The 27,980-nt window shown below is 37.0% G+C and overlaps 1 protein-coding gene across 14 annotated transcripts in view; it reads left to right on the top strand.

Moving 5' to 3' along the window:
* The window catches only part of celf5a (cugbp, Elav-like family member 5a), a 218,230-nt gene that overhangs the window by 158,030 nt on the left and 32,220 nt on the right, over positions 1–27,980 (top strand). For 6 of the 14 annotated variants that reach the window (XM_082138851.1, XM_082138858.1, XM_082138857.1 and 3 more), the window contains exons 4-6: positions 12,475–12,603; positions 13,976–14,055; positions 25,175–25,348. In XM_082138851.1, the coding sequence (XP_081994977.1) occupies positions 12,475–12,603; positions 13,976–14,055; positions 25,175–25,348 (383 nt within the window). The remainder of the gene's footprint in view (positions 1–12,474; positions 12,604–13,975; positions 14,056–25,174; positions 25,349–27,980) is intronic. The other 8 variants (XM_082138854.1, XM_082138853.1, XM_082138863.1 and 5 more) reach the window with 3 other exon arrangements.

Below are 27,980 nucleotides of genomic sequence, written 5' to 3'. Positions count from 1 at the left end.
GGGACTAGCTTTCGGGGGCTTATGTTTTTATTTATGTATTTGCCACTTTACCTTATCCAGCATTTTTCCCATCTGTAACTGTTAACTCTGCAGATTTGGAAGTCAAAGCACTGCACAGAGCAGCTCGTGAACACACTGAGATTAGAGAATGAATATGGATTTAATGATACATTCGAGATCCTCTGACCTCGTGTGTAATGAGGATGCTTAAATGCAGTCCCAAACCCTTACATGACTAGTCCATAGATACTATCTCGATTATGTATCAATAGAAATATCAGCAGACAGCGGCGTAGGAATGAGCTGGAAAGTGTGAGCGGAAACATTCAAAGTATGGCATGAGTATATATTTCATGCGATTTTTCAGTCATATGGTTTGCCTGACATCACATACTGTCTGAATATGTTCTACATTTGATGAGGTACAAACTTGCGAGTTGTGAATGACTGTGAAGTGTTGCAACTGTAGGTCCGTAGGACATGACAAAGCCAGCATGGGAGATGTAGTACATCCAGTTTGCATTCATAGTACATGCATTCATACTATAAATGTAAAAAAAAAAACATTTACAATATATTTAAAAAAATATACATACTCCGTATGTGATGTTGGTTGCAAAATTCGTTCCTCATCAAATTTAGTACCTACTCAGACAGTACACAATTTCGGTCGCAAGTTTGTTTCTCATCAAATGTAGCACCTACTCAAAATGTGAAGTTGGTTGCAAAGTTTATTCCTCGTCAAATTTAGTACCTACTCAGTATGCGATTTTAGTCGCGAAGTTTGTTCCTCATCAAATGTAGTACCTACTCAGTATGTGATGTTGGTTGTGAATTTCATTCCTCGTCAAAATTTACTACCTACTCGGAATGCGATTTTAGTTGCGAAGTTCGTAACTCGTCAAATGCAGTACTTACTCAGTATGTGATGTTGGTTGCAAAGTTTGTTCCTCATCAAATGTAGTACCTACTCAGTATGTGATATTGGTTGTGAATTTCATTCCTCGTCAAAATTTACTACCTACTCGGAATGCGATTTTAGTTGCGAAGTTCGTAACTCGTCAAATGCAGTACTTACTCAGTATGTGATGTTGGTTGCGAATTTCATTTCTCATCAAATGTAGTACCTACTCAGTATGCGATTTTAGTTGCGAAGTCCGTTACTCGTCAAATGCGATACCTACTCAGTATGCGATTTTAGTCGCGAAGTTCGTAACTCATCAAAAGCAATACCTATTCAGACAGTATGTGTGATGTCAATAAAAATGACTCAATAAAAGTGATGTCAACCATATGACAAAAAAAAATAGAAATCAAATGAAAAATCCCCTCATGTCATACTTTGTAATATTTCCGTTCACACTTTCCAACTCATTCCTATGCCGCTGTCAGCAGATATTATCATTGATACAAAATACAGATGTTATCTATGGTCTAGTCAGGTCAGGGGTGCGACTGTAATCATCATTACATGTACGGCCAGAGCATCCCGAATGTATCTTTTAATCCATATTCATTCTCTTATCTCGGTGTGTTCACGAACTGCTCTGTGCAGTGCTTTGACTTCCAAATATAAAAGAGTTAAGAGTTTGTTTGTTTTCTTTTTCTTTCAGTCATTGTTTTTGATGGAAATGTCTTTTAAATTTAGTCTGTGCGTTGTCATGTCATATTCATTCATTTTAGTCTATGTTATTCGGAGTGATTTGCATATCATTTTAGTCCACAAAAATAAGATTGCAAAAGGTAATGGAAACAATAATTGAAAATGGGCGCCATTAACTCTGTTAGTCATAAAAGTTGAATAATCAGGCCTAAAACATTGTTGAACCACCTATGAATAAAATGTTGTTGTTATAGGAAGTTGTGCTAGGCTTGGTTTAGTTCATTAATATTAATTATATGAGGTAAAATATCTTAAAGGGGAAGTGTGTCATTTCCAAACAGTTTTTTTTCTCAACAATAACAAAATGTGTGTACATATATATATATATATATATGTATATTTAGCCAAAATTGCTATCAGGCTGGCCAGCTTCTGCTTTCCATGCTGGCTCTCCCCATCATTTATGAGTTACTGTATCACTCTTGTTCACTCACCTCTCGTCCTCTGTAGCAGCTTCGCTTTGCTCCCAGAAGGCCGTATCGGCCTCTTCACTCTGTCGCTTTTATGAGTGATGTTGAGACTCATGCCTGCTTGCTTTTAACCTCTTAATGAAGTTTGTTGTCTCGTGTCCTCCGAAAAGGAAGAAAGGAGAGGTTAATGATTAGAGTGCACTACAGCATGTGGCTACCTCATTACCCAACCAAAACTAATGTGGTTGAGGGGCTTGAGGAAAAGTGTGTGTGTAGGGTCTGTTATAGTGAAGGGGTTTCAACCATGTGAAGCTCGAAAAATTTGAAAATAATTAAGAGACAGGTTGGGAACTGCGTTATGTAGGCCTACATCAGACGACAGCTATGAAAGAAAGAAGCTGTACTTGTTTATGAAATTGAAACAGCCATAAATGTAATGAAAAACAAAATCCATATCATAACCGACTCCAAAGAGCCCGGCGAATGGCATTATGAAGGTAGGCAGTATAAATAGCCCTGCAGTATTGTAAATGTTTATATACTACAGCTCGCGTGGACGTCGCGCGGCGGTCTGGAGATTTATGGGCACCGCTGTAATACGTTGAAGCCGACAAGGTAGCAGGTCATATTTCACGTGTGTTATCATATCGAGTGTAAATTTGCCGTGAAGTATACGGAGGAGATAAAATATTTTAAGCCGTTTCTTCTACTGTTTCCTCCCCCGCGTCCTCATTCGAGAGCGAATATTAGCCTCGGGACTCCTACACACGAGAGGTTTTAAATGTGCGCAGTCAGTTATAATATGTTCAAGGTTTCCCGCCGCAACTGAATGCGAATGACGCGTCAACCAGGGACAAACTCCTTTCGATTACACCTGGAATTTTCTAAACGCTGAATTTTAAACAACCCACGTCTTATAGCCTACCTCCCTCGCTGTTAAAATAGGAGAGCTATAAGCCATTGAAGAGTGCTATTAGAGCGCACAGATATTTCCCCCCTGTTTCAACGTCGTTTGTGATCGAATGGTGACATGGAAAATGTGTTGGCCATTTGCTTCAAGTCTCCCTGTGATTTATACACGCAGTCTGAAGGCCATCTCTGCAGCCGGCTGTTTTTATTTTATGTGTTGACCTAGCAGTTAACTGCAGGCGCAACCAGAATACCGCAAATCTATTTAGATTAAACTATTCGCCGTTTCGGTTCACTTTAACGCTCGGAGGATTTAGTGTAGCTGAGTCAAATACTTGGTTAGCAGGAGGTTTAAGCATTTTTTGTATTAAATTACATTATTTCCTAAAACATTATTTGGTCTTATTTTGTGGTGTTTTTATTGTTTACCTATATAGTAACCTATAGTTATGTTAAAAACACATTTTTAGTATTACAGTTTTATTATTAATGAAATAATTACATATTTTTTATATTTATAAATGTAATTTATATATTTATACGGTAACACTTTATTTTACAGTGTCCTTGTTACATATGTTACATGTACTTACAATAGTATTAGCAGTTAGTTATGCATAATTACATGCAACTAACCCTCAACCAAACCCTAATCCTACCCTAACTCTATAGTAAGTGCATGTTTATTACTTAGTACTTACATATATAATTACACTGTAACAATGACACCGTAAAATAAAGGGTAACCATTTATACTTATATTTTTTAATTACTTATTTCAATACGTTCCATTTATTTTATTTTATTGTAACATCGTGTTATGTGGGAGACAGAGGCTAGTAGTCACACTTTACAGTGATTGTTCTTCAGTTTTGGTTTATTTTTTAAAAAGATTTTCTGTGTAGACACATACTTTAAAGTCTTGGCAAAACAAAACAAAATCTACTGAACAAGATTAAAGCAGATGTTGACCTTCTGTTGGAGGCATTTTATCACAAATGAATGGGGTGAGTTGCCAAAACCTGTAATGAAATAGCCAATTACTTTTTTCAAGCAATTATAGTGAATTAAACACTTCATGAAACAGCAAAAATATGTAAGGTGGTATATGACAAAAAAACTTTTTTACACTGTAAAAAAAAAAAAAAGGTTGCTGCCTTAAATTTGTTGATTATAATCAACTTGGATGTTTAAGTCATTTTAACTTAAATTACATTAAATTGTCTTTTTTGAAAATTAGTTAATTGTCAATTGCGATTAATCACATGTAACAAAAGTTTGTAAACATGCAATATTTTTTGTAATATAATATTAACATAAATATGTAAAATATATATATATATAAATATATATACACACACATATATGTATGTGCATATATATATATATATGTGTGTGTGTGTGTGTGTGTGTGTGTGTATGTGTATATATATATATGTAGATTTTTATTACATATTACATATGTATGTTAATATTATAAAACATATTGCATATTTACAAACTTTATATATATATATATATATATATATATATATATATATATATATATATAAACATAAACATTTATGTTAGGTGTGATTAATCACGATTAATCGGTTTGACAGCACTAAAATACATAATTGGTATATTTAATTATATGAATATATGTTTAATTATATTTAACTATGTTAATAATTTACATTTCAAAATGCATTAATTGGAATTATGAGTTGAGGTATAAAAATATAAACTTAAATATAAAGCTTAAATCCTATCTTACCATATTACTATATTACTTTATAATGTAAAAGTGAAATCATTTATATGATTGTTAGGAAAACAGCTTTATATTTGCAAAAACTTTTTTCATGAACTGTAGCCTACCAGCAGGCCTGCTTTCCTGCAAGTGAACTCTTTGCGATATTTTGTGTGGCAAAGTTACATAAACGGTTTAGGTTTATGTAACTCTGGCACGCAATGTTATGAAAATTAAGTTGTTGACTTGCTTTTTTTTTTACTTCACTTGATCAAATTTTGATGCCCGTCTGTTTGATAGAAACTGCCAAACGTCTGTGGCTGTATGTAGATTAATCTATTTGGCCGAACACTCGGCGAGCTAATCCGAGGCTGATTGTTTCAGATTAACTCACGGGAGGTAAAACTCCAAGAGCTGAGAAAATGCGTCTCAAGTTTGACAGCAGCCAAAAGACCTCGAAGCCCCCCGATCATCGCTGCCAGATCTAAGAGTCCTGACGGATGCGAATATTCCGCCAGTGTTCGTACAAAAACAAGATATGTTCCATATAATGAATTGGATCAAAATCCACCGGGTTTGTTCTGTAGGTTAATTACTTTAACCCTCTCTGTCTGTTTGTTGAGGTTGTGTTTTGTTGCATGCGGTAATTGTTGTTGTTTTTAATTAGTGTTCGGGGCCGCTCACCTCTTTCAAAGGCTCGATTCTGGTCTGCCAAGTGGAAATAGCAGCAAAATCTATCTCAGCCCGTCCTATCTGTCTGCATCACTTATCTGCACGGTAAACCCGAGCGCTTTTCTCTCGGTTTGCTCAGTCTCCGGTTGAATAATCGCCCACCCGGTAATTCTCAGTTAATGTGTTTGTTCATTCGTATGTTGCTTTTTATCAAGATGCTAATATTGTTCATCATTTCTCCTTATCACCGCCTCAGACAATGGAATTTACACTGCATGCCCGACAGCAGATTTAGGAATGACCCTCTGCTTTCCGTGAACCCCATTTAGGCTTGACTGACAGCCCGTTTTCATGACAACCTCCACAAACTCTCTTTCCTGTGCGAAATCAAAAGAGAGCCAAAAGTGATGATTCACTGTCGTTCGGCTCTCTCAGGACAATAATTTACAAACTCGACCGACCGCTCACCTCCCACACTCATCCCGGCTTATCCGTGGCTGCAGGATCTCCTCATGCGAGCCAGGACACGGTCTGCATGTTTTGAGAGCCCCCATGGATGCTTTTTTGCGGGATACAAATTGTAAAAACGCGATAGCAATTCGGTCTAGGTTTAGCGCTTTACTGTTTCAGTGGTAGATCAACCTGCAGTTAATGTAATGTTCACATCCTTTATTCAGAAGGATCAATATCTATATAATGATTTTTTTTGTCAAATATGATAATATTTTTGTAGTTTAGGTGTGTTTAAAGTGTCCAAATTGGGCTTGTGGGAGCCTCAGAAAATGGAGGACTAGAGAACATAAAATCTGCATTTAATTTGTGAATTATATATATATTTGTGTAACAACTTTAGTTACAGTAATAAAAAGTCTTTCCCCTTGCCATTTCGACTGTTTTTCGTACTGTATATAGTAATATATTGTATATATAAAAGGTTGTCAGTCCTGTATTTGAGTCAGAAAAGAGAAAGCCTGTGTCCACCTTGTATTAACTCTTTCTCTGCCGGCATTTCTTTTAAAAAAGTTGCCAGCCACGGCCAGCATTTTTGAATATTTTCACACATTTTTCAATGCCCCCAGAATATGTTGATGTATGAATGTCTGAATATGCAAAATATTAAAAGAAAAAAACAGAGCCTCTGATAAAAAAGAAAACCGTTTTATTCTAGCTTCATGCATTCTTTTTTTTTATCGACACTTGAATGTGGGTAAGATTATAAAAAAAGCAACATTTTGAGCAAAAAGCTGAGAAAATAGCGTTTTTGTCAAAGACTACATACAGATCGGATTCAGAACGATGATCAAAACATTGAAGTCCATCAACGCCCCCAAACATTTTCATTCAGTAACATTAGGCAGTTTTGATTTGTATGCTGTTTAATGTTGATGATCGCGTTATTTTACATGTGCATGATTACATACGGTAGGATATCGCTTGTTTCTGCTTCTTCTCCACCTGTGTTTTGATCAGGAGATTCAGTACTATTTCAGAAGATGCGTAATAGCACCCCCTACCGTATAGCAGTGATAACTGAAATTTCCGTCAATGGTGGGGAAGCGTTGTCTTGCAAATGACGGAAATTTCCGTCAATGGCAGGGAAAGAGTTAAAATGCATTTTTGGTGAACCGATCACAAGTGGTCAGCCAAGATGCATTACCGTTACACCTGTTATTATCACTTCTGTAACCACTTGTGGTCGGATTTTCGAACTTTTTCTTTTTTCATCACACTCAACTATATCACTTTCACTTTCGGCGCACAAATACTATTGAATGTATATAATAGTATAATATATTTTTTTATATCATGGGGTGTTGAGCCATCTCCCAGAAATTAGTCTTTACATGGTGGGATGTCAGCATTTGCGTTCATACACAGTTTAGTATTTAAGAAGTGACAATCGCATTCTATAACCAAACTCACACCTGTGAATTTTCAGGACCACAACCACATCCTCGGAAAACCCTTGCTGTGTGAACGGAACCGGACTGGACAACTAGTTGTCTGTTTTTCGTGTGTTATTTCGCTTTCGGTAACTTACAGCGATTGGAGAAAAACGTTTCAGTTTTGTGGATGTCGCCATCTTTGATATAGATGTAGATAGTCTTTGAAATAGATAGTCGACATAGTCACTATGATTACTGGTAAGAGAATATGGGTTTGACTCCCATTGCACGTTCATACAAACAGCATTTGAGGCACTACTGTAATTCGCTTTTTGAACGGTACAATTCAAGACACCTGTAAGTAAATGCGGTTGTCAATCCCAAAAACTCACAGTGTGAACGTAGCCTATTTGAGTCCTTAATATGATTACATTCACACACAGTTCGGTGATTTACGGGAGTGACAACCGCATTCTGTAACCAATTTTCAGGAATCTCAACCGCATTCTCGGAAAACCCTTGCTGTGGCTGTGTGTACTGGACAACTAATTGTCTGTCATGTCATACAGTCCATTTTGAGACTCACACCTGTAAGTAAATGCGGTTGTCAATCCCAAAAACTCACAGTGTAAATGTAGCCATTAGGATCATCATATTTGTGGGTCCGAGGCATCAAATATATGAAATCCCATATTCTGTCCTCTTTATTTAAGGCGAGACACGGCAGGCAAAAACATAGTTTTTTTTTAACTGGGCAATTTTGAGATTTTTGGACATTTCTCTTCAATAGCATGTCTTCTTTCAGACTTGTGGTGAAAAAAAGTCCGAAATACACATTAAGGTCTTTATTTTACTACACTTTGTCTGTTTGCGTCTGTAGATTTCTCATAAATTCAACAAAAGTTGGCATTCTTAATCATCCCGCTGCTCCGCAATCGCTGTCTGCTCCGTCATCATATACACCGTTAGAAAGCTCTCTCTCTCTCCTGTACAATGCTGTCAGATCCAAATATGGTCATTTCCTTTTTATCGGCAACCAATCGTGAAAGTAAAAGGGCTGAATGCGCAATCTCATTGGCTGATGATAAATATTTAAAGCCCGTTTTCTCAAAATGACTTTTCTCTCATACTCCAAGTCCGAAATCTCCACTTCAGTAGCACCTATATACACCAAACTTTCCAGTCTTGTACCTAGTTATATTATGAAGACATTTACAGAGGGATTTGTAAATATATTATTCCTAGCTTAATTTATATAACATTTTATTCCAAAAAACATGGCGAAAATATATATTTTTTTAAGGCTATTGACAGTATATTCTGATTTACAGGATAACAAAAGTAGATATCCATAAATTCCTCTGTAATTTTTTTCCCATTTAATATGTGAACACAATGAAAAAATTATTTTAACCCTGCTTTATCCAATACTCAGATGCAAATTAGCGCATTTTTAATTAGATAGTGCCTCATTTGCATATTTAAACATTAAATTACAGAAAACTTGTAATACATTTTTTTCTCATCTTAATGTAGGTAATCAACTGGGAAAGTTTCATGGTGATATCTGCTAGTTAAAAATTGTACCCTATTCACCTGTAGTGTCTCGCCTTATTAAGATATTTACTAGTAAACTCCCAGCTATAGTCAATGCCTAATAGCTTTGATTCTGCAGTCTAGCTGCATACTTCTTATAATAAAGATAACGAATATCACTCATGATATTAAACAAATAAGAATTTGCTCTCAGTCATATCACAAGGACGTACATGTAAATTCCCTTAGACGTGAAGCTAGCAATCTTATTCACCCCTTAATGTGTGATGTATTAAACAAACTCTTCCCAGCCGCTGAAGTTGATGAAGCTTGATAGGAGTCATTTTTTGAGGCGGTATCACAGCTGGTGGGGCCGGACCCAATATGAAGGACACAGGGGAGTAAAGTATGCAAATATCACGAGTGCTAATCAATTAAACGTGCGATGAGAACGCTGCAGCACACCTTAATGTCACTGTAGTGATTGAACGCTCTATCAAAGTGCACTTATAGTTCAAAATAATATGATACTGTACAGCATGTGTTACACTCCAGTGCCTTTTAATGAATCTGTTGTGGTCATGCTGTCGATAAACTCACTTTGCTTGCTTATTTATGGACTGCGACTGCATTATTGACTGCAGTCGACTCTCATAACCTTTTGTCATCTGACTAAACAGAAAAAAGTTAAATAATGCAAGATTGCGACGCTATTCCATACGTTCCTTTGATTCTGTCTGTACTGTATTCCAGTATTTCCTAAAATGGATTGGTGTGTGATTGTGTGATTTTCTTTTCTGTGTAATGTCAGTCGCAGTGTCTGTTTTTATTTTCTTACGGCAGCCCTGTGGTGATGCTTTATCCCTCATCCCTGTCAAAAAGAGTGATGAAAACATTCTCTGGCTGATTTATTTTATAAATCGCTTGGAGGTTCTCAAAACTTTTGCGGTTTATTGAATCATGGAAAAACAGGAGTATAGCTAAAGTGATAAATAAAGTATCCAACGATTTAAAGGGAAACGCATTAAAGAAATGTTTCACCCAGAAATCTAAATTCTGTCATCATTTGCTCACCCTCATCTTTATTTTCTTTAGAGAAATTGTGAACACTGCTGGTTGAGGTTTTTCATGCAATTGCAATGAATGGGGACTGAAACTTGAAATATAGTTATATGATAGATTTGTGTTAGAAACAGACTGAAGTCAGAGAGTTGAACTTGAGAACTGGATATATCTGATTTGCCAACTAATTATTCAGATTAGTTTTGTGATTCAATTAAACGGTTTGACTCAAATAATGATTTGTTCTCAAATCTGACAAATCATTTTGACCGGTTTTGATAAAAAAAACAAGAAATTTGACTCAATTTATTTCACGAACCCAAAAATCATTCAACCCCCCCCTACAAATTGGCTACTTTCATGGTCATTTTTGAGAGACTGAAACTTACACTCTTCATGTATTATATAATTTGTGGAAAAGAGCGACCACCACATCCTACAAAATGTCTTTTGTTTTCCACAAAAGAACAAAAGTCATAGGAATTAGGAATGATGTGAGAATTAACATTTTTGGATGAACCATTCTTTTAAGTTGTCGTCACGCTATATACTGATTTATAGTGTGTGTTACTGTTACACTCTTTCCGGCCATAAGTATTATTCCATTCAGCTGTCAGCCATGGGACAGCCGCAAGGGTGTATTTTAAAGCACGCTACCACAGCAGCGCTTGTGGCATAAATATTGAGGTGAAGCACACGCGGTATTAAATTCATACAGGTCAGCTTCGTACATTAATCCAGAGTCCCATCACCCGTTTCCTTGAGCTGAGACGTCACAAGAAGCACGACAAGACCTCAAGGCCACATCTATGCGAATCCGTCCAGGAACTTAACCAACCTACCTTCAGATTGGAAGATCCCCCCAGGTCCCATCCCCGCCCTTTTATTTTCCAGTTCAGGGCCTTCTTTTTTTGCAGATAAATGCTCTCCGATGTAACGTGACAGATGTCACAATGCATCGCCTCTATTTTGATACATACCCTCTGATCCTGCCACAAACGATAAAGAGCGCGCACGAGGCCCAGACAACGTGCTGACACTCGTGATTATTTTAGAGCACGTCATTGCCGCGGCGAGACACGGAGCCGGCCAGGTTCCAGAGCGAATGAAGGAATATCAATACGACTAAGACTGAGGTAGACTCAATGGACACATCCATCCCATTGACACATATTCAAAAAGATCAATGCAATGATAAAGTTGTAGGGTTAGTTGGGTCACACTTCTGTTGAGGCTGCAAGACACACACTTACCACAATTTTTGACCCAACCTTGTTTTTGTTTTGTTTTTGAGGAAAAGGAAAATGTGCAGAAACTGAAAAATATTGTGTTAAATTGTTCAATAATTCAGTGTTTCATTATTCATAATTCAGTTTCAGTGACTCTACTTTTCTACAGGTTACCTCATTATGTCAGTTCATGGCAAAAGTGGATGTCTATAAGTGAAACTTAGAATCTTTTTTTGTATCTGTATGCTCAAAATTTTTTATCTCCTAATGCTCAAAATGAATTGGTTTGAGTTGGGTAAACTTAAAATGTATGAGTATTTAGAACTTTCTTTTTCTTTTGAGTTCACCAAACTGACACATTTAAGTAATCAGAATGGAGCGCATAAGGTTGGTTTGAGAACACGTATTAATTGCTCTAAATTGCTGTACTCATTCAGCAATTGCTATGCTATACTAATGCTAGCAAAGCATTGTTACCACTTTGCAAGTTAGCATGTACTGAATTGTTTAGTTAAAGCTAACCAAGTTTCAACTACTCAGTTTTTTTAAGTTGAGATTACATGATGATACATTAGCTTACTCAAATATTTCAAGTTAAGAGCAATTAAAATATATGAGTGCAAAATAAGAAATCTCCCAGTTCTGCTTACTTATTACCAAATTAGTAACAGTTTTTTTAAATTACAAGAATCTTGCTTTTTAATGCTAAATGATGATTAGTTTGAATTTATGCTTTCATCCCTTATAATATTCAATAGGATATTCCACTGAGTTTCTCTTGCAAAAGTTGTCAAGTTTTGAAATGATTTGGCAGTATCACCTGGCATAGTGCCCTTTATAATTTGTGATAATCATTTTTATATAACATTCAAGATTTCAGCTCGGTCAAAGAAAGTATTATCCGTGAATACAACCAATTACCATAGACTAAACATAGAACGGGGCAAAAACAACTCGTATTAGTTTGAATTCCAGGTCAGCGGTAGCGGCGCTCTCGGTCTATCTACACCCTCCAGAGTTTCGTAGAAAGTGCTGTCTCTTCGCAGTCTGCTTCTTCTTATTAAAGCGAGCCTCTAAGCACGACAGCTTAGCGCTATCACCTCAGGCCTACCCACCATTTCCAACATGGGGTTGAACCCAATTATCCCCCAAATTAAAATGAACAGACTTGGCACGGGGAACAATTACTGCTGCGACTCCATTCCACAAGCTAAATGGGCCAAGCAAAAGCAGTCCCTGTTTGCCCATGCTGGCCAAGGACCAAAAGTCTGAGTAGTATTTGGGTTGTGCTTACAATAGTAATGTATGTGGGTAATGGGTAGGTGAGAGGTTACGCCAGTCGTTCCATTCGCTCTGTTTTTCTTTGCTTCAGAAGACAGGAAGCTGTTCGTCGGGATGCTGAACAAACAACAGACGGAGGAGGACGTGTACCGTCTTTTCGAACCCTACGGAGTCATTGAGGAGTGCACTGTGCTAAGAGGTCCGGATGGAAACAGCAAAGGTGGGATTACGTCATTTTTCTTATGGCATGATGTTATATTGTCAGTCAACATGAAATTTTAGCTTTCTTGTACACATTTCTGGTCTTATTGTGAATGATTAGCGGCATATATATATATATATATATATATATATATATACACACACACGTTTGTAAATGTATATTATATATACACTATATGTTTTTATGTTTTTGAAAGTAGTTACTTATTCTCACCAAAGCTGCATTTATTTGATCAAAAATACAGTAAAAAAAGTAATATTGTGAAATATTAGAATTTAAAATAACTGATCAAAGTGAAAATTAAAAAAAAAACTGAGCATTAGTAATAATTGATAATTGAACAAATACAAAACAGTTGTAATAAATTGTAATAATATTTAAAAACATTACAGTTTTGATAAAGTAAATGGTGAGAGTAAGAGACTTCTTTCAAAACCATTAAAAAAAAATCTGAATTATTCCAAAGTTTTGACTTTTGACCTGCATGTATGCTGTATACTGGTAACACCCACTTTCACAATCTATCAAAACTCTCCCTACATTTTATTTTCTCTTTGCATATTCTGTTAAATATAATATTAAAATTTAATGTAGACATTTTATGCTGTCCAAGAACCAACAATTTGCTCTGAGTTGTCGCTCATTCAACATTGAAGACTCTTAGGAGATGGAGAAAAAGAACACATATTTGAACATTAAACTTTTTATAGACTCCATTGTTTGCCCACCGAGGCTTTAGGGACACTGCAAGACGCTAATACAGCCTGGCATTTGGAAAAGCACTGTGGGAGTCGGAGTTTTCCCCTTGCCAGTGTTACGAAAATTGCTGTAGGATTATTTCTGCTACTTAGGGGGTGGATCTGTGAATATCCAGTCTTATGGAAGAGAAGAAAAGGATAGATGTCAAACCATTCCCTGTACAATAAGACAAGAAAACTACATTTCATTTAGCTCCTAATGTGTTTCATTTCAAAGCCTGTTTCTGCCAAAAATGCTTAATTCTTAAATAAAAACTGTATAAAACGCATTACGCTTGTATAAGGCACATTAAGACCTATCCTTAATATTTTGACAGGTTTTTCAACGGTTTTCAATACGACTGCTCTTGAATCCCAAAAGGGTTTGAATTCTCGTGATGAATATCTGCGGCGGCGTTTTAAAATGATATCAATTATCCCGTATTTTGAGATTTGTTTGCATAGATGGGCATGTGGCAGTAAATAGCACGCTTGTTGCATCAGCACAGTCTCTAGAGGAGAAGCTTGCTTACCGTTGGAGGGCTTTCTGCCTCTCTCCAGTGTTTTAATGCGCTTCTCTACGCTGTGGCTAAAGTGTTTGTGTACCTTTGTGTGTGTGTCTTTTTTTTCAGGCTGCGCCTTTGTAAAGTTCTCCACACACGCTGAAGCTCAATCCGCAATCAGCGCCCTGCACGGCAGTCAAACCATGCCAGTGAGTACACACTCCTCTATAACACACACACACACACACGTACACAGAAAAAATCTTTTTCACTGATGCTTTCATTCTTTGATGTTCCTTCGACAATCAGCGGTCACGATGACTTTCATACACCTGTCCAAATATATTTTGGGGTCACTGTATCATTCTAAGGGCTATTTTGAAAAAATTCTTGTTTTCAGTGCTTAGAAAACTGATTAGAAATGTACTTTTTGTATTCTTTGGGTTTTATATGGTTTTGAAAAACATGTTCAAATTTAAAGTTTCACTTTATTGAAAATGTCATGTGGTGTAACCGTCAAGTGAACAGTAAAAAACATATTTTACTAACACCTTGAACACGTGTACACAAATTAATCATTATTTTGTTTTGGAATATATTTTCCAAAGTAACGCGTTTCTTTTAAATATATATACACATTTCTTGAAGGATTTGGGGAGTCAAACCATATGACATATTAACAAATTAAAATAATCTTGCCTAATCATAAAAGGGTCAAATTATCATTTTATATATATATATATATATATATATATATATATATATATATATATATATATATATATATATGTGAAAAACTTTGTCTGCCAATCAGTCATGTGGTGTGACCACAAAATTCTTGATTTTTCTTTTTTTATTAATTCAGAAATGTAGATCTTTTTTGAGGTGTCACACCACATTACATTTTACAAATGAAACTAATCTAACCTCGTCATAAAAATGTTCTCAATTATCTCACATTTTAAAAATGACCTATATAATTAGAAATTTGATAATTTGCCCTTATAAACACTACCGTTCAAAAGTTTGGGGTCAGTAAGATTTTTTAATGTTTTTAAAAGAAGTAGCTTCTGCTCACCAAGGCTGCATTTATTTGATTAAAAAAACGTAATATTGTGAAATATTATGACAATTTAAAATGACTGTTTTCTATTTTAAACTGTAATTTTTTCCTGTGATCAAAGCTGAATTTTCAGCATCATTACTCCAGTCTTCAGTGTCAATATTTTCTAACATTATAAATGTCTTTACTGTAACTTTTGATCAGTTTAACTCATCCTTGATGAATAAAAGTATTGATTTATTTTATTTATTTCCCCAAAAAATATAATTAAATTTCTTACTGACCCCAAACTTTTGAACGGTAGTGTTTAATGTTACAAAAGCTTTAGATTTCAGATAAATGCTGTTCTTTTGAACTTTCTATGCATCATAGCATCATGAAATAAAAATGTAAATAACTGTTTTCAACATTGATAATAATCATAAATGTTTCTTGAGCATCAAATCATCATATTAGAATGATTTCTGAAGGATCATGTGACACTGAAGACTGGAGTAATGATGCTGAAAATTCAGCTTTGATCACAGGAATAAATTACACTTTAAAATATATTAAAATAGAGAAACAGTAATTTTAAATTGTCATAATATTTCACAATATTGTTTTTTATCAAATAAATGCAACCTTGGTGAGCAGAAGATACTTCTTTTAAAAACATAAAAAAATCTTACTGACCCCAAACTTTTGAACGGTAGTATATATATATATATATATATATATATATATATATATATATATATATATATATGTCCACCAATTTTTGTTTTTTTGTTTTGTAGTAGTAGTTGCAATTATATATTTCAATATATTTTCGAAAATACTTTGCGACTGAATGAAGGTGAACCAGGCAATTAAATCATTTCCAAGCACACAAGTAAGAACAGATCAGTCACTTCAACTTCCAAACTGCATATTTGGCCATATTGTTTTGTTGAATAGCTGCATTGCCAGCATATCAGCAAGTGGCCTTTGTCCGGCCGTTTCAATCTCGAGGACTGGACGCTGAGCCATAAAAAGCCGGCTATTCAGCACAGCCTGTCTGAATCACACAGCTATTCAGTCACACACACATTGTTCGGCTCTCAGAAGTAGCTCACACGCTGCTGTTTTATTTGCTAAAAGACTCCAGTTGGATACAAACGAGTTATGGAATTTCGAAATGCATTTTAGTGAGTGCTTTTTTTCCCCATTTTCCACAATGCAGCGGCATTTTTAAAGAAACGGTTGACCCAGAAATGAAAATTCCGTCTTTATTTTCCATTCACCCTCATGTTGTTCCAAAATTGTATGACTTTGAACACAAAAGGAGATGTTTTGAAGAATGTCCTGGTCATTTTATTTCCTGGTAAAATGTAAGTGATCATTTTTAGTTTAACTGTCCCTTTAAGAGAATGAAATGGCCAGAGAAACGGTGAGAGAGATGGATCTGTGGTGTGATCCGCTCTCTGTATAACCTTTAGGGTCAACTGAGGTGCAAATGATTCAGGGACATTGAAATATAAACCACAGTTCTAAAATCTTCACCTCACACACACACTCAGATATCCTTTCCTCTCTCCTTCCCTCCATCCTCCCGGGACATTAGGCAATAGACTTGTTTACCTCACCTTTCACCACATTGACTGGTGAATTATTCATTGGCATGTACTGAGGTGGGAGTGGAAGAGTGAAAAAGAGAGAGAGAGCGGGAAGGAACGCCAGATAGAAAAGTAAAAAAAGAGAGGTAGAGAGACAGAGGAAGAGTGGAGGAAGCTCACAGGGGAGGGATGGAAAAGGTTTATAGTCATCTCGGAAGGTAAATTGATTATGGAAAACCTTACCAGCCTCCATTCTCTTGAGTCTGAAGTTGTAGAGGGAGGGGTCACGACTCTCACATCTCCCAGGTGCCAAAGTGAGATGTTTAGCCGAGATAATGGAGTTCTTCTCAAGGCAGGGCTTGATGAAGCACTCATCTATCTGCAAACTCTTCAAACGAAGCAATGGCGAACTTACCGAACACCCACCAGCCTCTCACGCCCTCGGTCCGCCATCAGAGAATCTCATGCTGCTCGCAGTTACTAAAGTAACACATGATTTGAAAAATATCCAATCATTTTGATAACTAATACATCAAAGCAAAATGCTCTCTGACATGACGTGTTTTATGTCAGAATGTATTATTGATGTTTAATTGAATTATGTCAAACAGGGCTTCTACATTGCGTGATTGGAATTGAAAGCACAACAGAAAAAGGTGTGATGCGTCAAGTTTACACCGTCAAGTGATACGTCTGTTCAGGCTAAAGTACAATACTGAACATGAAACTGTAATTACAACCAATTAGAGCATTTTTGTGTTTAATTTATGAATAACAATACTTTTGACCAATCAGATTTCACTGTGGGTGGGGCTATATTGTGTGTGGCGATTCGAATAAAAACCACGGCAGAAATAAGTGTGACGTGACAAATTTACAGCGTCAAGTAATTGGTTTATCCAGATTAAAAGTACAAGAGAAAATGACAACCAATCTGAATGTTTTGATTAATGAGATTTCACTGTGGGCGGAGCTACGTTGCGTGAGGTGGTACTTATAAAAACTGCGGCAGAAATAACTGACGCGACAACTTTACTGCTTCAAGTAATTTGTTTGCCCTGACTAAAAGTATAATGTACGAAATGACCAATCAGAACATAGTTGATGTTTAGTTTAATTTGACAAACAGGACTTTAAACCAATGAAATCTCACTGTGGGTGGAGCTACACTGCGTTAAGCAATTGTAATAGGAACCGCAGCAGAAATAGGTGTGACTTGACAAATTTACAGCATCAAGTGATTTGTTTGTCTACACTAAAAGTACAATGACGATCAAAATGACGACCAATCAGGACATATTTAATGTTTATGAAAAACAAGACATTAGATCAATGAGATTTCACTGTGGAGGTGATTTGAATAGAAGCCGCAGCAGAAATAGGTGAGACACAACAGTAAGTAATGAGTTTGTCTAGACTAAAAGTACAATGACGAACAAATGGCAACCAATCAGAATATATTTCAGATTTAATGTACAGCAATGTCAAAAACAATTTTGGACCAACAAGTTTTAAATATAGGCGGGGCTTCGCAGAATTCGTGACAGAGATAGAAACCCAAAATTTGAATAAATATGGGAATAAAAATAAAATCTGAAATGACAAAATCACAGCCAATCAGAATTTAGTTGGTTTAATTTTGAGTCAAAAAAGACCAATAAGATTTCAATGTGAGTGAGAAAAGTGCAATGCAAAAGAATTAGAAACCAAATAAAAATGTCTTAATGCTCACTGTTGCTATGATAAACACAAAAACTTCCTTTAGCATGCAAAAGTTTGCATTTGTTGCTTTGTACACCAGCCAGCCTCCCACAACCCTCAGTTCACTCTCTTGTAGTTATTACAGTAAGAAGTCCAGGGAAGAAAAGAGTGCTAATTCATTTTAAATATGCATGCATAACGCAGTCTGCCAGTGATGTGCTTGTGGGCAGCAAGAAACTGGCCTTATTGCAGAAATGCTTGATGCTTGTAGTCGATCCAATCTTATATTCATCTCAAATCCCCCCGGCTCATCGCAGTCAGTGCATTATCTTCATGCACACTCACACACAAGTATGCATGCACACGCAGTCCACTTTCTATGTTTCCCCCTCTTTTCGGTCTGTTTCTCTTGCTAGCATAGGCATGAGGTCAGAGCTACATACTCTAAACTAATTTTTCAGCTCCAGAAGCTTGCATGTTTCCGGACTTAACGTGGTGTGCGAATGCATATGCACAAATACGAAGAGCACATAATGTTAGAGCGAGCAGGGTTTTGACTTTCGCTTTATTCCGTGCACGGCCACCCCCCCCCCAGTGCCCTTCCCATTTCGCGCTTCGGACGTGGGGCAATTAAAAATTTACACTGCCGTGCGGTAAAGCAAATTGGCAGACTTCAGGAAGGCCTTGTACAACGGAAGACCAGGGACGAAATTACGCCCGGAGAAGGTTGGAAGGGTCAAGGAACTCTAGCCCCCTGCCTCGGTCTCATTTCCAGCCGAGTGTGTACGCCAGGGATTGACGGTATTTCAACAAATACAGGAAAATGAAACTGCCGCTGCTATCTGATATTACAATCTCCTTGGTTTAGGAGAGTTTGGACCGCCGACCGATTGCCACTGTCTATGGTTGAATGGCAATGTGTTCAGCTGGATTTTCATTTCCTCATGACTGTGTGGATATCTGCGCAACAACTACGGGACAAATACTGGCCCAAAATTGCAGACAGCAATGTCTGGTTGCGTACAGCCTGAGCTTGAATATATGATGCTGGAGGTTTACATGCATTTTGATATAAAAACTAGTAACACTTTAGATTAGGGTCCAGTTCTCACTGTTAACTAGTTGCTCATTAGCATGTATATTACTAGGATATTGGTTGTTTATTAGTACTTATAAAGCACATATTAATATTCTGCATGAGCATATTCTACATCCTACATTATTAACTATTAATAAAAAGCAATTAGGAGTTTGAGGCAAAAGTCGTAGGTAATAGTTAGTTAATAGTGAGAATTGGACCCTAAACTAAAGTGTGACCTAAAATCTCTTCATATTTTAAAATAAAGTAGACTCGTTTGAAATAATAGCACCATAAAATGAAGTTACTTCTCGGAATAATTCAATCGCATCATTATGTGATCAAATATTTTTGTATAATGACTGCTCTGCATAACTGTTTTAGCTCCATATCTCTCATATCATCTTCGATCATGCTTCTCTTTAGTTGTACATTTGAATACATATTTAATATGCAGTTTTACAATACATCTGAATATATTACAAAGATGTATTAGTATATGTTTGGATTTAAAACTATATTCATGTTTTCTACTATTTTGAGATTTACATTTATATATTTAGGTTTGTTTCTAGATTCCAATTTTAATGTATATATTCTGATGTACAACTAATGCATGCATTGTTTTTAGAAAATCTCTCAATATTTATACAAATAAAATGGTCTCAATTGAAATCTACATATTTCATACATAAGTTTATATATATTTTTTGTTGTACATTTTCACTTTTCTTTTTTAAATGCAGATATTAAAATGTATTGACATTTAAAAAAAAAAAATTTTGATAAATAAATATATATATATATATTCAATTTCAATGGCATTTTTCAATGGTCAACACATTTTAATATCTGCATTTGAAAAAAAATTTGTGAAAATATACAACAAAGATTTTTAAGCGATTGCTACAAGAAGTTCTGCTCAGCTGCTCCAGTGCTGGATGTTATATGCGCAAGATAATCCTTTCTTATTATCTTATTCACAGTTAATGCACAGAGACAGATGTGTAGAGTTATATCAGATATATGGCTTAGTTAGTGCTTTTATGGTCCACGTTAACAAAGAGACCTCAAGAATCGGGAAAGCACCACAGTGGCCCCATGCGCCGCTCATTCTCGTAAAGATGCGGTCCTCTCTCTTTGATTCCAGGGCCTCGTTTCCCTCCTTCTTCCTCTGTTGAACAGCTGCACTTTTTATTCCCACAGTTTTACTCTCTCTCCTGAATCCATTTCGCTGGGTCCTGGACCTATGGGAATTCCTCTGGGTGCTTGGCGGCTTAAAATTTAATGAGAGTTTTACTTCACAGATCAACCAGCACTCTCTCTCCCCCTTTTCCTCCCTCTCTCTCTATCACATTCTCCCACAAGCCTATATCTTGCTGGACCAACAAGCCCTCGGCCCTGATATTCGCTGGATGCCTCAGAGCTAAAGCAAACAAACAGTCAAGAAAGGATTGGACAAATACCAAATATTTAGAAAACTCATAGCTCCAAACTGAGGACTAAAAGAATATTGAAATTCGTATTTTATTTGCATTGCCCAAGAACTAAGAAGTAAATATTTTGTCCTCCTCCTTAATAGCTTAAGGTAATGTGCAGAGCATCTAGGTTTTCAATAAATACTCTGAGCGCTGCAGATAATCGCATCCGAGGTTAATATGAAAATGACAGCTTAGGCCTGCAGTTTACATACAACTTAATACCAGTAGTTCAAAACGTTAAAGGCATAGTTCACTCAAAAATGTATGTTCTGTCATCATTTACTCTGTTACAGGGAAAACAAGTTTTTTTTTTTTTTTATACACAATGAAGGTGGATGGTGAACAAGGCTGTCGAGCTCTAAAAAGTACAAATAAAAACCATAAAAAAGAAAGTTTTGCACTCTATATTCCAAGTCTTCTGAAGTAAAACAATACGTTTAAAACAGAGGAACAGAGTGACATTTATGTTATTCACTGAAAATTCTAGTCACCATGCACTTTTATTGTATGGAAAAGAGCAGCTTCGGCATTCTGCAAAATATCATCTTTTGTGTTCCACAGAAGAAAGAAAGTCATAAAGGTTTGGAACGACATGACGGTTAGTAAATGATGACAGAATTGTAATTTTTGTCTGTATTATCCCTTTAATCAGTGGGAAAAGGACGCTGCAGGTCCCAACATTGTCCACCGTCTAACTTTTTACATATCTCGCCAGTCTTCTCTAAACGCCAAATGTTTTTATTCCAATTCACAGATGTCTCAGTGTCCCTTGAGGTTATACCCAGAAATTATTTTAACTGCTTTGGTGATTAAAAAACCTGAAGGGATAGAAGATAAGGATATATATATATGTATATTATTTAAAAAAAAAAATTATTGTCTTGCATTTGGGCATCTTGTGGTACAATTCCTGACCTGCAAAGTTCCATTTTGTTTAGTCGTGCAGAACGCAAAATGAACAGTGACTGAATGCATTGATATTGTCCCTGGTAATGATATCCTAACTAAGCAGTTGAGGAAACAATACAATAAAAAAGTTTGGGGAAGGCTAAGGGCATGAGGGTTCAAACAGAGTGAAATCGAAAATCAAATCTGCATTTATCCTCCCCAGCGACTGGCTTTCGTTGCGTTTCTGGCAACCCCTTCAAACGCCCACATGAGTGCCGTATGCCTAGAGCCAGAGTTGTTGAGCTTGGATGTGCAGACTGATTGCTTTGTTCTCGGCCCTCACTAAGTGTTCCGACAACAATACAGAGCACAACACTGACCACCTACTTTTTCAGCAGTCTTTGTTCTGGTTTTCCAGTTTGTTTTTCTCATTCAACATAAGAATTTTGAGCATTTGTTTGATAAAGAGTTTTTAATCTGGATCAGCCAGTTCTGTGGTAAACCAGAACATTGCAGCATTCGATTTAAAGGTGCTGTATGTAGGTTTTTGACTGTAGTAAAGCATAAAAAAAATACCATAATATGTCTGCAGGTATTTAGGAAACATGCTGAGTTCACATACTCGTTTCTCTGAAAAACAATGCTACAGACAAGTTATTTTACTTTGAAATGTGCGTTCCGTGTCGAAATGTCTGTTTTTGTTTTGGTCTGTGCGATATCGCACGTCAATTTTCCCATAGTATTTCGCCACCACGGGTTGCCAGTTGGTGGAAAACACAGCACATTGCAGCCATGGAAGCCAGCGAATAAACTGGGTCAGAGATCACAGATTCTACCCGACCTAAAAAGCCTCCGCACCCATCTAAAAATCTCTATGAATGGGTGCATATTAAAACGCGATATCAACTCATCAATTATCAATAAATCAGTAAACAAGTCTCCTCGCATTCCATTGTCAATTGCGCTCTTTCCTGTTACGTGTCCTCAATCTGGCAACCCGCGTGAGCGTCAAGTCTGAGCAGGAGGGGGTGGGGGAAACAAATCTCTCTAATATTTAGAATTTTGGACCGCAGTGTCCATTTCAACCGTTAGCTGTCAATCTCACATACTGTACCTTTAAAGTAAAAGGTATTTCAAAATGGTGCAATTTTATCAGTAAACAAAATCACCAGATTGCGACTTTATACTGCACTAAAAATAATGCAAGAAAATGAATTGTAGGTCAGTCATTACTAAATAAAATTGGTTTATGTTCAGTTTCTTAATGCCTTTTAAATCTTAGTGGATACAATTTTTTTGCCCAATATTATGCACAATTATGTAATTAGATGCTTTTTTAAATATTGCTATTTAACACTGTGTTTTCCCTGCCCAGATATAGAATTTCGACCCAATGTTGGGTCATGATCCACCAGTTAAGGTCTTAAAGCACAGCCCCCTGTTCAGCTGTACAGACATAGCTAGTGGCCTTACCTGATATTCCCCCATATTGTGGCTGCTTATCGACATTTTCACATCAATTTCAGCTAGCCTCTTATCTTGGCTGATGCACAACCTTTCTCTGCCGTCAGATCACAGTCATATTTCGGCCTTTTTGCCAAAATCGATTCTGTATTTATTTATTTTTTTATTCTGACTATATAGTGCTGGAACAGAGGATGTTGTAGGCTGATAAAGGTCAAGTGTAGCATCGAATCATTGAGAGATTCATAATGAATGTGAGCGCGGCTCTCGCAGCAGGTGTTTCATTACCACGGTACGGCAGAGAATGAGTGAGACGGACTCAGAAACCCACACATCCAAGGTCAGAACATGATCATCGGTGGCCTTGTCAATCTCAAAACACACCCACGTTCTTCGGCTAATCCATTTGATATTTCAGGAGCAATATCATAACCTATCAAGTACGAAAATCTGAAATAGATTTTGTTATGTAACGGTCAAGCTGCCAAGGCTCATGTCAGTCTACTGATGCCACTAACAGCTTTGTAGATGTATTTGTTCGATTGCATGAGGTTTGATGTTGAGACTTTGTTTGAAAACGTTTTTGAGTTGAACTGTTATATTTAAGATGCATCAAACCACTTTGTGTTTGGTGGAAGAGTTAAAGTGAAATAGTCATGGTCATGCCTTTCACATAGGAACGCAATGTTTTTATTCATTCTTAAAGGGACAATTAATCCAAAACTCATAACAATTCATCATTTACTGACTCTCATGCTCATACTTTCTTCTGTGCAATACAAAATAAGTTGTTTTTTTTAAATGTTGACCGAAATGCTCTTTTGCATACAATAAAAGTAGATGGGGACTGGAGATTTAAAGCACTATAAAAGGTAGTTCATATGACTTGTATGCTACATTTCAAGTCATGTGATAAAATAATTAGTTTAAAATATCTGAAAATCCATTGCAAATCCTAATACAAATTGAACTTGAGTTTCAGATCAGTCCAACTGATGAACGAATCATTCAGACCCAACTCAAAAGAATGAATCATTCACACAAGAATGATTCATTCAAGCATTTTTACTCTCGCAAATGTGCTTAGTAGAGTTACAGCAAATGTCAAGATAGTACATAAATAATAATAATAGTACGTAAATTCTTACAGAACTATAATAATTATTACCATTTCACTTATTTATGACAAAGCTGTTGTATGGCTTCAAAAGATTTGATAAGTTGCGTGCAAGTTGTATGGACCACCTTTATTTAATTTTTTGATTGTTCTTTTATTTTAATATCCATTCAGGATATTCTTTAAAAATTCTAATTTAGTTTTCCATACAGGCTTGAAATAACATGAGGTTGAGTAAAAGGCAGTTCACACCAAGAACAATAAGTATAACTATAAAAAATGTATAATTATTATAGTTCTGTGAGAATATGGAAGTTCACACCACAACTAAAACAATAACATTGGAATCACTTTTTTTCCAGCTTATGAATGGTAAAAACATCGACAGCCAATCAGAATCAATTCTGCTTAAAAGAGTTTAAAAGCATTTAAAGCAGCAGACGCAGTGCGCATTTAGAATAAACAGAACTTTATTATCCATTGGTGTGGACGATAACATCTTTATAGTTATCATTCTTGGTGTGAATGGGACTTAAACTACAGAATTTTCCGGGAACAATCCCTTTACCACAAGTCCATTTAGATTTCTTTGTTAACATGTTGACCTGCTCTAAAATTCCACTGAATTCTATAGCGTGTTACTGTAAAGGTGCGTTCACATTTACCGTTCCTCAGCAAAATTTCACATAAAATCAAATAATTTCAATAAGAATCCACACATTCATGAGGGTGAGAAAGTTCCCCATGGAGATTTCGCTCATGTTCAAGTTGGTCATGTGAATTCGCCACGCTGTTCGTATCACTACTTTTTTTCCCCTCAAAATTTTGCTGTAATATTGCTAATGTGACCGCACCAATTCAGAATCAAGTATCTATGTACATTATGAGTTGTATTTTGTGTGGTGGTCATCCTCGCTTGCAAAGCGGGAGGTTAAACGCAGCCTGCCCTCTCTCCTCAGACTGGCTCCGATTCTCTCCTCCCTCAGGGCGCGTCGTCCAGCCTGGTGGTCAAGTTTGCCGACACGGACAAGGAGCGCACCATCCGTCGCATGCAGCAGATGGTGGGCCAGTTTGGCATCTTCAACCCTGCCATCGCCCTGCCCTTCAGCACCTACAGCACCTACGCACATGCGGTGAGTACCCCCCTGCCTCTCTGGGGCACTTGGACACCTCCAGGCCCGACACGTTTTGATGATCTCATAGCTGCCCATGTGCCCTCCCCGTCCCCGCACGCCCACATGTCCTCGCTCACGTTCCCGGAGTGACTCAGAATATTCCATAGGAAAATCTTCACCCTGCTATTTATAGCACGCATCGGTTCCTCCAGTACGTGGGAGGTTGAAAAGCCGCAGAGAGCTTGAGTCAGTACCTAATATTCATTCATGGGGGACATCTGAGTTCAATTTTAGGGAAGATACTATAAAACTGTTGGGGAGTAACTATCCTTCTAGTTAGTTCCTCTATATGGAGTAGATAGATATACTTATATTTATGTACTGATAAGCATAGACAAATCTTTTCTTGTAAATGCCAGGATTAATTGTTGGCATCGACCAGCGGAAGACAGCGGCATGGCAGCAGAAGACGTGTGGGGGCCGGGCCGGGATGCTGAAAAATACACCCTTATTAGCATTCATGAGATGCGAAGCGTCCGCGGGAAATGCAAATGGTCCGAGAGCAGCGTGCGGGAAGGCAGGCAGGGTGGTTGCTGTGGCTCCCAGAGGTTGGCAGTGACTTTTATCTCCCGTGTCAGAGATGGTGCAGGGTGCAGTGGCAATGACACTTTCTCTATAATTCACTGCTCCAGCCTAAGCCACAACCCACTCTTGTCGAAACCGACTGCCTTATGATATCGCATTCAGCTTGTGGCAAAGTTTGCGACTTTTTAAGTGGGTCTTCTTTTTTGCTCGTTATCTTTTCTGTTTTTGACTTGTCTAAACAAGCGCATTATTTTAAACCAGATACATAGAAATAAGGCACTCACAATTTTTTTTTCTCATTTCCAAGTTTTACATGTGATGAAATGTACTTTTAAAAAATGTTAAACGCACATCGGCTGAGATGATGACTTTAGTTTTAGTTAACAAAAAATACACATGGCAACTTATGATTTTGTGTAATGCTGTTTCCACACACCACTAGGTGTCAGTATAAGGTATGGACGACATTGTCAAAATAGCCAGAAAAGAAGACTTTAAAGATACTAAGGCTGTGTCCAAAATCGCCCCCATACCCTTAAATAGGGCACTATTTGAGTGGACAGGCATTTGTAGTGGTGTCCGAAACCATAGTGGACGGACGTTATCGGGTGCACTCATTCCATCCCACAATGCACTGCAATAACGGCTATACGACTGAGGTATTCACAACGGCTAGAGAATACTCATAATGCACTGTAAGAGTCGTGCGCTGAATAAATTCCCATGTCTGATCAGAAGATTGAGCCGCAGCTGAATCATCCATCCATCCATTTACCAAACCACTGGTCCAATGTGGCTACAGCGTAATATCATAAAGGTAAACATTTTTAATTGATTATTGAATTGTTTAGTTAAGGTTTATACATAGTTTCCATGAGTTCAAGATAAATATTTTCATCTTACTACTAGAGCTGCCAGTTTGCTAAGTTTCAAATGTTTATTAAACAGCAAGCACAAACTATGCAAAATCGGCAGCCCTTCCGGGGAATTCAGTGAATTCACTCACTCATTTTCATTCACTTCCTCAAGTGAACTATATTAGTAATGTAGGGAATAGTGAATGAGGGTATAGGGGGTGATTTCGGACACATTTCCCCAAAACATTCTTTCTTCATAATTGTTACTCTGAACAAATGCAAATGCTAAGTAGTAAATGTTAGTGTGTTATTTGATATAAATGATAGCCTTCCTCACATTGTGCAGCTTGTTTAGTAGATGTTAGCTTTAACTTTTATAAGCAATAACTTTACAATTTCCGTCTGGCAGATGATAAAACAGTCTAAAAATCCTGCATTTAAGAGACAACTTAAACCAGTGCAAACCCGGCTCACAGCCTATTCTAAAGTTTTCATTGGTCATGAAAATCACAGTGCTAATTGCTTAAACAACACTGAAACAAGTATCACCCCTAACCCTACCCCTCAACCTTAACATTAATATAGGGCTGGTAGCGACCAGATGCATTCATGATATTTCTAAACTTTCACATCATGGCCAAAATATCACTTTTTTGTGACTATTTCGACTTGGGCTAGTAAGTAACCAACCAGCAAACACAATACACCATAGCAACTACCTAGAAATGAACTAAAAACATATCAAACACCTAAACTAGTGCATTAGCAGTGTGTAGCTGCCATGCTAGCATTGTAGCAGCAAGTTAGGAAGTCGCTAACTCCACTAGCATTTTCCATGTTCTACTGTTCACTCATTTTCTCACCTGAGCAGAGCCTGAAAGGGTTTCTGACAGGCATTCGTTGCGCCAAACAGCATAAGCTAACGTTTAGCTTCAGATATGGCAATGGTACATTTAGAAACGTGGAGGACGAGCAAATTAAGAGGCTCCTTCCACAAACACAGCTGTGCAGAGGATTACTGGGTTGAGCTGACAGCCAGTAAATTGGATTTTAGTCAGAGCAGAGGAGGGGGCATCTGAGCGCAAATTGGAGGGGTAATAGTGCTGACAACATCGTGGCAAAAGACAGATGCGTTTTTTTAAAAAGGTACATCTAACTCCTAAATCTGACAAACAGCTTATCATTCAGTATTACATGAAGATGTTGAA

This window comes from Leuciscus leuciscus, assembly GCF_965113295.1.
Source record: "Leuciscus leuciscus genome assembly, chromosome: 15".
Classification (NCBI taxonomy): Eukaryota; Metazoa; Chordata; class Actinopteri; order Cypriniformes; family Leuciscidae; genus Leuciscus; species Leuciscus leuciscus.
Note: the sequence above shows the minus strand (reverse complement) of the source record. Positions and strands in the feature narration are given on the sequence as shown.